Here is an 11322-nt window from a genome sequence, read left to right as displayed (position 1 = left end):
CCCCATCTCTTTCCAGTGACTTTGTATTAAAAACAGCATGGTCAGCCCAGAGGTGTCTGACATCAGGTGAAGATGTCAGGATGTGCATGCAGGTGCTCCTCTGATAGGCTTTTTGAGGATGCTCAAGACAGTGGCATCGGTTTATCTTGACAAGGACACATACTTGCATTTTAGGATTTATGGCAGCAACAGAAGACACCAGGGCAATCTGCTGCATATTCTACCAAATCATTAATAAGGGCYGGCAAAATGCAGCCTTGGAATGAAGAAATTGATATCCAAGACAGTGGTTATATGATGCAAAAATTACAGAACTGCAAATTACATATTCTGCATTTTTGTGGACATAGCCTGAACAGGATGCAGCATTGGTGGTGGAGGAGATGGCTGGAACAAGATACTCCTGAGTCCAGCGGGAACGCCAGAAGTGCCTGAGGCTGCCTCTGCCCTGCTGGACACCAGAAGCCCCTCAGTGAGGTGGGAATGATCTGCTGGTGCCTGGTCCGGGCTGGCGTCCCAGGATAATGGTGAGGGGTCATGGAGAGCCTGCACTTGCTGCTTGSGAAGGGGCTCTGCATCAAGCAAGTGCTTTTCAGACTGTCCATACGTCCTCCTGTCATGTGCCCTTTGGCCAGCCCAAAACCACTGAGCTCCTCTGGCAGGAAGCTACTCTGTGAAGCAAGTACATATTTTTCCTCTTCGCATGCACCAGCTGCCTGCCGTTGTCTTGCTCTGCTTCCATTCAGATCCCTCTGTGCATCCTACATGCAGAACAGSCACATATCACCTAAACCATCACAGGTTTTGGAGAAACTGCTCCTCACAAACCTGTGAAATCATCATCTAACGAGGCAGAGCCAAAGGTGCACTGACGTGTGTAAAGGAGAGAGTACAGAGCAAGGGAAAAAGTGTTCAAAACATCAGTTCACCAGTTAAATGTAGTAGTGCATTAATCAATGATGGAAAAATGCAGTAAACAAAGCTATTGCAATACTATGTATAGTTGCGTTTTTTAATGCAAGGTTGGTTTTCAGGGACACTGTAAAACATTCCTAACTACAACCACTGTAATCTCAAAGAAATTATGTGTGTAAATAAATACACTCATGTAACTAAATCCATGTCACTGAACAGACAGAGCGGAGCTAAGTGGCTCTGTCAGAAGTAGGTTAGAAGGCTTCGTCTTCCTCCCTTAAGAAGCTCTACAAGAAAAGGCAGTTGTATTTGTGTCCTCATGGGGATTGGGGGAGGAAACAGCCTCCTAGAAAACRTGCTTAGAATACACAGAGTTATGTTTTGTTCAACTAGCAGTCACTAACATGCATTCCTTAACAAGGAAAAAGGAAGCTGGTGAATCACAGAAAGAATTTTGAGGGTTCAGTCCTTCCTTTATCTCAGCTCCAGTACTATCCATCACACTCAAAACATAGCAGGAACTCCAGTAAGAAAGTGACGTGCAGACTTACCTCATCCATAAGGAGCTGCCACAGAGGAGGGTTTTGTTTTGTTTTGTTTTGTTTTGTTTTGTTTTGTTTTGTTTTGTTTTGTTTTGTTTTGTTTTGTTTGTTTTCCGAGACCTCACCTTTGAAAAGCCCAGGCACCATCACATTAAATTCAACTGCATTTCTTACTTCTAATTTCAAACTATATTTGTTCCTGTTAATAACCTCCTGTCTTCACAGAGTCACAGAATCACAGAATATTCAAGGTTGGAAGGGACCTCTAGAAATCATCTAGTCCAACCTTCCCGCGTCCAGGCGGGTTTGGAAGATCTCCAGAGAAGGAGACTCCACAGCCTCCCTGGGCAGCCTGTGCCAGGGCTCTGGCACCCTCACAGTAAAGAAGTTCCTCCTTACCTGGAGATGGAACTGCCTGTGTTTCAGCTTATGCCCATTGCCCCTTGTCCTATCACTGGCCACCAATGAGAAGAGCYTGTCCCCTTCTTCCCTGCATTCTCCCTTCATGAACTTATACATGTTAATCAGATCCCCTCTCAACCCTCTCTTCTCCAGAGAAAACAGGCCCAGTCTTCTCAGTATCTTGTGAAATAACTGACCGGATGCATACATAGGCCTGAATGAAGGTTTCTGGAATAACACATGTCCCATTTTGCACCAGTGAGAACTAGCTGAGAAAGTGACAGTTGCCAAATGAATATGAACGGCACCACTGCTTTGCTGTAAAAGCAAGAGCAGTAAAAACGGTATGCCCTGTGCCAAGAGAAAGTACAAATATCAGCTGCTTGTATCAGTGGGAAGGCATCGGTGGCTGCAACTGAGGAAGACAGCAGGCCACGGCAGGGGCAAAACTCAGGTGTTCCTTTCACTGTAGCATCTGTCTTTACTCACTGGTAGTATCAATAACAATTTAAGAAACAAGTTATCCAAAGATGGAGAGGAATGTTTAAACTAACAAACCTGGAAGTTGCTAAGCATATATCTTCCTAGAGGTGCCCTGCATCTGTGATTGATTTCTATGAAGGAGCAGCTGAAGAAGGATGGTGTGCAATACAACGCTATAAGAGAAGGCCAGTGCATAGGACCCRCATCAAAGTCTGAGCATTCTGGCACAGTGGCTTTTTGGTAGAAGTCAAATGAGAGTTAGAATTTATCTTCAAGGGAAAGACAGAACTTTACAAAGTGCTTTTGGCTTATCGAGAAGGCAGCAGACCTCCTTTCCTCCTGTAAAATAATAAGATGTCAGAGCTATAGCCAAACAGAGGGAAAGAAGAAAGCTGAATTGATCRTGGGAGACTCAGGGAACAGGCACCTAACAGGACCTAGATATCTCCTAGGAAATCAGCAGCTCTTTAAGAGAACTACATAACATGGGCTCAGATAACCCATGAGCTGAAAATCCTTCTGGGACATAAAGAAAACCACTCCAGAAGCCACCTGTGTCTTGTTCAACTGTTAGTCCTGACTTTTATCTGGCTGACATGAGCTGTGGGACTTGGTTGGGACCTATGCTCTTCAAAAGCAGTTTTATGTAAAAAATAAAGTTGGATTCAATAAATATCCCATTCTAAATTCAGGTTCAGCCATATTTTCCTATATTTTTTGTTATATCATGTGGTGGACATTATAATCTTTCTTACTGAGCAGGCATGATGATATAGTATGYAATTAAATACATTAGACTAAGCATAAGAAAGCTATTCACATATAACATTCAGTATTGAGTCTCTCAAGGCTGGCACTAGAACGAACACCACCCACCTTTCCATCACAATCCACCCTTCCATTCACATGTACTAATAATAGTCGTATTTGTTGAAAGTAGTGAGGACAGCATTTCAAATCGCCAGGTGTCAAAGGCAGCTAATAAATGGGGGCATTGTTTGAGGACAGCATTTCACATCRAAGCTCTTGGCAGTGTAAGAGGCAAGGCCAGACATTTCCTGAGTGGATCTGAAGAGTTTAAGCATTACTGAAYATAAGCCATGAAGAGCCCATGCTGTTGACATTATTAAGTGCCACCACATTCCTAAGGATATTGTTTGCTGGAAAGAGCAATTTTACCCAAATATCTCTGTCAGAAAGAGGAGGGGAACCTTGTACCTAATTCTGGGCAATTTYATCTCAGAAATCAGAAGTCACCAGGCCACAGTCTTGGACCAAGATTTCTTAGTGCTTTGGGCTGGACATTTGTTAGCCTGTTTAGAATATTGCTACCCTACAGCATACTGCACTGTTCCAGATCAGCTTCTAAATATCCATCAAAAGTAGTTCCGTAATGGTACCATCCTCGGAGTACTCCAGCACTCCTCAGTGTTTATATACATATCGCTTTCGCTTTCATATCTTTCCTGTGGATTTTCCTAAAGGCCCCATCCAGATGGGGAAAGAGTAAACCTTCCAATATAAAAAAGTGGCAAACATTTTCTGCACCATGAATAACATAGAGCAAATACAGAACTGACAATGTGAAGAAATGGTGTTCTTTGAAGGATTAAACAGAAATATCATGGAAAAGAAATATCATTTTTTCTTTTGAAATGGAGGACTTGCATAGCAAAGCAAGAAAATGAGGAAATCTCTCTCTAAATGAAAGCTTGTTACGTCATCTCTACCTACTAATACTCGTGCTTTTCAAGAAGATATCAAATATTTTCATAGGTGTGAGATTTTTGTAGGAAAAAAACATTTCTACTGATAACTTCTTTGAAGGACAAAGAAAAAAAGAAAGAAGTGGCGTCAAATCAAGTTCTCTTCACAGTATAATTGCAGTAGTCCTGAGCATGTAGAATTTGATGTAAAACACACAGAAGCACACACAAAGATAGACTGATAAACCCAGTATAGTTTTGCACTTATTGCAATTACTATTTCTACAAAGCCACTTACTGGAGAGCAACGTGCCAGCTGGAACCTTACCTGTCCCAGTATTTTTATGGCCTTCGCTATAGGTTGGCTTGAAATACTAGCTCTTTAACAAGAGCAATATGATGAGCGTATAGGGATTCATTCCAAGTATTGCACCAGTGATTTATTACGGGGACTTCCCTAGAGCACTCCCTCTTCATTGCCTTCATCTTTTAATGTTATTTGCCTTATTTTCTCCCAACACTCTAACTTTTCATCAGTTCCCCTTTTATTATCATTTTAGGATTGTTAATAGCCTAAGTCTCTAAAACGCTTCTTTCTGTGGATCTCAGAGGAAAAAAAAATCCTGTTTTGGGAAAGAAGGGCAGCAGAGGCAGGAAGCTGTTTCAAGTGAATTTACTATACATGCAAAAGTGCTGCAATGACAATTCTCCTGTGTTGCCCTTTGGCAGACATTGTCCATATCTGGACAACCCACCGGAGAGCATCGTCAGCACAACATGCCAGCTGTCAGCACAGCCAGAGAGAAGAAAGTTGAAGCAACAGGCAGAGATTTCCTGAAAACTCARAGCTGAAGTATTGTCTCATGTGGGCCCATTAAGACCAGGAGAGAGCAAGTGAAAAAGAGATATCTGGGGAAAAAAAATGAGGAAGAAGGGGCACCTTTATGCACCTCCATAAGAATGATACCACTCAGTTAAAAGTTTGCAACAAGTTAGAGGGTCCAGGCTCCCACCAAGGGCACATTTGATTTTATCAACTTAAGAAGCTGTTAGGCAGCCTCATGCTCTAGGCTTTCTGTCAGAATGCAGCTAACATAATGTTTTTAGATCAACTACAATTAAATATTTTCCGTTTGTCTAATTTCTTTCCTTCCGCAGCCTACAAAAAAACTTCCCAAATGCGCATGAAGAAGTCAGCTCCTTTATATTTTAATGGACAAAGACCTTTTCAATTATCTCAGCTTTTTTTTTTTTTTTTTCCTCCCAGCCCCAGTGGGATCAGATCTTGGCAGTGTCATAACGCAAGAGAAAGGCATAATGCTGAGTGTTCAGGCATCACCAGGGTGGTGTTTYCAGCAAACAATGGGGACATGAGGTGCACATACCACTGTGACTCTCAGGAAACAGTGCAAGAGGTCAAAGCTAAATATTTACATTTTATTTCTACGTACTTTTTTTTTCAGCCATCTGCACAAGTAATCATCTAAATCCAGCACATTATTATCAGAACAAAAAGAACAAATTATCAGAATGAAAAGAGGGCAACACCAGACTTTGGGGAGGAGGTGGTCAGTGCTGCTCCTCTGGAAGATCTCTCCTYGGACACAGAGCTACATGCTTGGATGCAGGGTGCCTGATTCACTTGTGGGTAGCTGTCCACAGCAGTACAAAATGAGCCTTTCAAAGCCATCCAGTCTTGTCCGAGCAGGAGATAGGGTGAAATCAGTAGGGACAGAGAGACCCTGCTACTTCCCATGTGTGATACTTCAAATGAGCAACCTACACCTCTGTATGAAGAGAGGAAGGTGCCTGCTAGGCATTAAAATGTAGTGGAGAAGGGGAAAAAAAAAAGACGAACATGGAAGGGTTAGCAGTTGTGCAACACTTTTGTGCAGACATGATGCATTCTTCCCTGCTTTTCACACTCAGATGGAGACAAGAAGTCCACTAACATCCTTAGGCCAAGCTTCACAGAGGGAGTTCTGAATATGCTGCCTTTGGAGCAGCCATCAAAACCGGCCAAATCAAATGCTCCAGGATGCTGTCACACTAGTTCTGGCTGRGATCGCCACCTTACTGAAATTCTATTACCAGAGTAGAAATATTGAATAATTTTTTGTGCTGTCTTACATGTAAAACATGAAACCAAGAATATGCTCATCTCTTCTGCTGCACTGAATAACAGAAACTTAGTAAGTGTGCATACATAGTCAGTCAGTATTGCAGTTCATCAGTGTATCAGGTCACGTGCTGTATATTGGACATTACACTGATCCTCGAACAGCTGCCACATCCACAAGACACACATCTTCATATCTGTGACTAAATCATAAAAGCAAAAAACAACAGTGCACAGGGCAACAGTAAGCTTGAATGCCTTTATTAAGATAGCAGCACTGAGCTACACAGACTCCAAGATTCACAACAGCAGTTTCTGCTGAGGTATCACATGCAAGCTACTGCTTTGCATTTAGGGCTGAGGGCGAGTGCTCAGCTCTTGTACRTGATACAGCTTCACTGAAAACAAGAGGCAAAGCTCTAGTCCTGCCACTTATACGAAGCTGAAGACTTAACTASTACAAACCAGAAAAAGTCTTACAGTAAAATAGTTTATGCTGTCTTAGTAGCTAACAGAAACTAGATTAAACAGATAAAAAGGATAAACATTTCCCAGACTACCACTCCACACTGATAAATCAGTACCTAAATACTATGTCTCCAAAGAGCAATTTTGAGTTCATGGTTATGGCTTATTTCCACTAAAATAATGTGCTTAAAGAGGGATGAGCTTGTTCACTGTAAGTTGCTGAGTTACATTTGACCCAGGCCTAGCAGATTGGAGGACAGCATGTAGCTATCAGAACCTACTGCCTGTGGTGACAACTTACCCTGGTGCTTTCCTCTCCATCTTCCAAAACACTTGCTACAGCGAAGGCTTGGAGCAGCAGAGGGAAGAAGAACATCCAGAAAGGAGTCCTGCAGGAGATGCTCACTGTGGTAAAGACTGATCTGAAGAGCCAGGGCAACAGCAGGTCTTTGCCAGCTCTGTGGCCCTTTGCAAGGTTTGGAGTGTCTGCCTTAATCTGAGAGCTGCAAGACCATGCAGGGCCCTGCTTGCTTGAGCATGAACTTTCTTCCCCTTGGCCAAGTGACAGTCTAGGCCTTTCCCTCTGAAACACAGAGGAGCAGTTTCCATTGCTGTTAGGAACATATACTGCAGCTAAATTCTTATCACCATTTCTGCTAATGAGTCACGGCACAGAGCGGTTTAGGCAGCAAGTCTAGGACACAGCTGAAGTTTGAGCTGAGCTGAGCAGCAGCAAAAAAAGAGGAAAAAAAACTCTCTAAAACTGTCTTTTTTATAAAGGGAAAATTGCATTGCAGAAGTTGTAAAGTAAAGCAGCCAGGAAAAGGAGACTATTGGAGGAAATTGCACAGCTTTTTCTTCCCATTTATCCAGCTGAACAAACAGATTGTTGTTGTATCCAATGGAGGATGTAAACTGTCCCCTTGCTCCTACACTAACAGTGGGATCTCACGGTCAGTCAAAAAACAGCTCAAATTTGTATTTATTCTGTTGCAACTGGAGTCCCCTCGCTTCAACAGGCAGTACACTCTGGAGTCATTCTGGTCTACTTCAACAAACTAAATAGTTACCAATAGTTATCTGAAAAAATATGGGCTCCCAGTAAGAGAAAGAGCTTTTTTTAAAAAATTATTTTCTCCACTAAGTGCTTATTGATTAGAAAGTTTACAATCAAATCTCAAAACTCATGCTGAAGGACACTTGGAGCCTCAGATTCGTGTTGTCTGCTCCTTATTTGCTAACGAGTCTACTACTTGGTCCTCCAGCTTCCGTATACATAAGGCGTTGCACTACTAGGTCTTCAGTATSACCACAGCTCAGAGATTCAACCTCACCCTAAGTAAACAGGTGAATTGCAAATTAAAAAGGAGTTTTCTCCAAGGCTTTGCCGATTTATTTCCTGGAATATTTATTTTATCAAGTTTTTCAATAGTCATACACASCAGGAATAGAAGAAGGGCACATTGCAACATGACACAGTGGGAGAGCCAGACAGTGGAGCATGAATAGAGAACCATGAAGCCTTTACTTGTTCCTTTTTTTTTCCCCCTCCATGGGAAAACTGTTGAGCAAGCTCACTTCAGTCTAGAGCTACAGTCACAAATATTTCTTAGGAAGCTAGGGAAAAGCCAGACTGACCAAAAAAGAAAAATCAGGGGATACAGAATCCTTTAATACATGATATTAACTTGCAGTAGTCAAAGTTGCAATCAGTGGTGATCATCATCAGGAAGAATAATAAAAGCCAAATGCTGAGTGGAAACAATCTGCTGTGCTTTATGTGAGGAGACATGATACATCTAGAAAAAGTAAAAGGAAAATAAATCATGACTGGGGGATGTAATAAACTCTTTTCAACTACTTTACCAAGTAGTAAAATGTTTAAGAAAGTAAAATGTGTAGGGAAGAACCTCTGAGTTGTTCCAGAATCTAAAGTGATCCATTAGCTGAGACTCTAGCATGCTGATTAGATGTAAGTGCTATGAACCTAACAATATTCTTTATGCTACAACCTTCTTGAACAACTCCAGAATTGCCAGTAACTTCAAGTATTGCAATCGCTGTTGACCACCAAGAGGAGGAATGACAAGAGCAGGATAATGAGTGAAGGAAAGCCTTTCTTCTCCCTRTGGCAAGGCTTTACAAATAGGTTTTAATGTAAGGGACCTAGATATGCCCTTTTTGCCAAACTACAAATGCCTAGTGGGACCCTTATCATCAATGGGATCATACAGATGCTGAGGCTGTAGCAGGAAGCCCCAAGTACCTTCTCTTTGCCAACCACACAAGCAGCCCTGCCCAATAACATGATAACCAAATAAGCAAGCGGGCAGGAACAGAATGGGATTGCAAGCACAGTAATTATCCTCGAGTTGTGAAACAGTATCATGTAATATTTTTCAGCAAGCCAGATTTCCCATATATCTCTCCCGCCTTAAAAGCACAAACGTACAGACTGTGGAGGGCAGCCAGGCGCACTCGTTTTCCAGCAAAAAATGGTGAATCCCATGGCATTCTGAAAAAGTGTCAAATTCTAAAGTTTCAAGGGTAGATTTTTTTTTGCTGGTTAACAGTCCTCAGAGCTGTATTTTCAAACTCTGCAGGCTCATGYACTGCTTATATATTATTAACATTTTCAGCTGTTATGTCTAACATGCCCCTTGTTTCTTTAAAAATATAAACCCAAGCTCTTTCAAAAGGGGGTAGCTTCTGAAACAAAAAGAGATCTTGGTTATAAAGACAGTGGTAAAGTTTCCCTACCTTCTATGATATAAAAAAATCCATGATATAATAAGGAATATATTTTTTTTGTGATCGTAATAGGCACTTCTCAAAAGTGGTGTGTTACAAAAACTGAGACTAAAGCCATGAGGGAAGAGAAGGCCATCCTCCTCCTCCACAGTCTTCAGYATTTGAAAAACAGCAAGAGCAGCAGAAATTCTGTGCTTGCTTCTATGATCTTCCCTCTTAATAAAAAGAATATAGATGTATTTTTTAATTGGAAAAAGTTCATCTGCAATTATTTAACTAGTTGGGGAAGAGCTAAAYAGTTAAAAGAGTAACTGATGATAATGCAGTACTTACATCTGATAACTTGAAAACAGCTAATCATAGAACACTTGGTAGCTGAAATYGTTGGATTTGATTCTGAAATTGTATCTTCCTGTCTTTCGCTGGTACTGGCAGACGAGAAGGCCTGCAACCCCCAGCACAAAAACAAATGCAGCAACGACAATAAGGATGATGTATCCAACTGCTAGCCCGGCCTCCTCCTCTCTCTTTGAATCAGATGCTAAAAAAAAAGAAGAGGTGAAAAACAGAAGTTTTGCAATTTATAAACCTATTCCTGGGATAAGGTGTCAGCCAAGCCATAGCACCTTGCCTACAAATTGGCCAACACTCATATCAAAGCACAGAGCTGTGAAATACCATTGATTTGCCCTTTTTGTGAGGGTGCTTTGCATGGAAATGTTATGGTCAACAATCCAAAACTGTTCTTTATATAGAAGTACAGAATCTCTGTAGACTTATAAGTGATCTGTGCTTGGAATTTCCCTCTAAAATTTTCTGTTAAAATAAGAATTAAATAAAGGATACGCAACTTTTCCAAATGCTGCCCTATTTTCAGAACAACATAGATTTATAGAGTTGGAGCATTCTCCCTTCTTAATCCTGCTCCCATTTATCCATGATTATTAAAATACTTGATTTGCTTTCATCTCATAAGTAATGCTTCTTTAAACAGAAGGCATTTAGGCAGAGATTCAGCTCTTGGACCAACACATTCACATTCATGAGGTCTACGTGGGGGTCCCTCTGTATGTGCTGGGTGTCTAAACTCCCTTTCTAGTCAGTGGAGATGCAGCCAGTGCAGTCAGCAGAGCCAGGCAAGTGATTTACACTGAAATAGTCGCCAAGACTCAACTTTGTAGCCTGAGCACCTAATACCACCTGAAAAGCTAAAGGAGCTCTGGCTTCTGCGTAGGGCGGGCAGACACAGTATAGGATCTACGGAGACCTGAGCTTTCCTGGAATAGCAAATAAATACTGAGGGCAAAGACACAACAGATCAGCTACAGCACAGTGCGTTTGGGTGCACAGTAAAGCCCTTGATTGCCAGGTCTCTCCCTAGGCCCCACTGACAACCAGTAAAACAAATTCCCCTAAGTTCAAATATAAACACTGCCATGCAAGTGCCAAAATCTGCAGGCACTTCCTCCTCCTTCCTTCCCCCTCAAACTCTTAACTTTATGCACCTATTAGCACCTGCACATGTACTCTTGCACACTGCCAATTTATTCTTGTTAATGTATATAAAGAAACATGTATTTGTCCATACACATTCTCAGGACAGCACTTGTTTAGACTTGCATTTATGCAACATCTGAGGTACACAGAAGACAAATACCAATGTACCCAAACCTGCAATTAGAGACAAAGTCTTTGGTCAAATGGCACTGGCAGGAAGGGACACAATAGCAGAGTACCAGCTACAGGGTATCCAGGGCATTATCCAAGATAAGTCARGACAGTTTTGCATTTTATTTTTACAACTTACTTCTCAATTTCAGCTTCAAAGCAAGGCATGAGAAAGGTACACAATGCAAATGGCAATGTGCAGTAATACTAAAGCCAATGTAGACAGGGAAGCACATTTATCAGTGGGCTTTGCTATAGCTTTTTCTAT

At 41.6% G+C, this 11322-nt stretch overlaps 1 protein-coding gene across 1 annotated transcript in view; it reads right to left on the bottom strand.

Annotated features, from left to right (window-relative positions):
- Nucleotides 1-8326: 8326 nt before the first annotated feature.
- Nucleotides 8327-11322, bottom strand: part of UMODL1 (uromodulin like 1) — a 42988-nt gene continuing 39992 nt past the window's right edge. Inside the window, exons 20-21 of the mRNA XM_026053032.1 lie at nt 9720-9927; nt 8327-8434 (exon numbers count right to left, since the gene is read on the bottom strand). Of these exons, the coding sequence (XP_025908817.1) occupies nt 9740-9927 (188 nt within the window). The 3' untranslated portion in view covers nt 8327-8434; nt 9720-9739. The remainder of the gene's footprint in view (nt 8435-9719; nt 9928-11322) is intronic.

This window comes from Nothoprocta perdicaria, unplaced genomic scaffold, assembly GCF_003342845.1.
Source record: "Nothoprocta perdicaria isolate Ctin4 unplaced genomic scaffold, notPer1 scaffold_96, whole genome shotgun sequence".
Lineage (NCBI taxonomy): Eukaryota > Metazoa > Chordata > Aves > Tinamiformes > Tinamidae > Nothoprocta > Nothoprocta perdicaria.
Note: the sequence above shows the minus strand (reverse complement) of the source record. Positions and strands in the feature narration are given on the sequence as shown.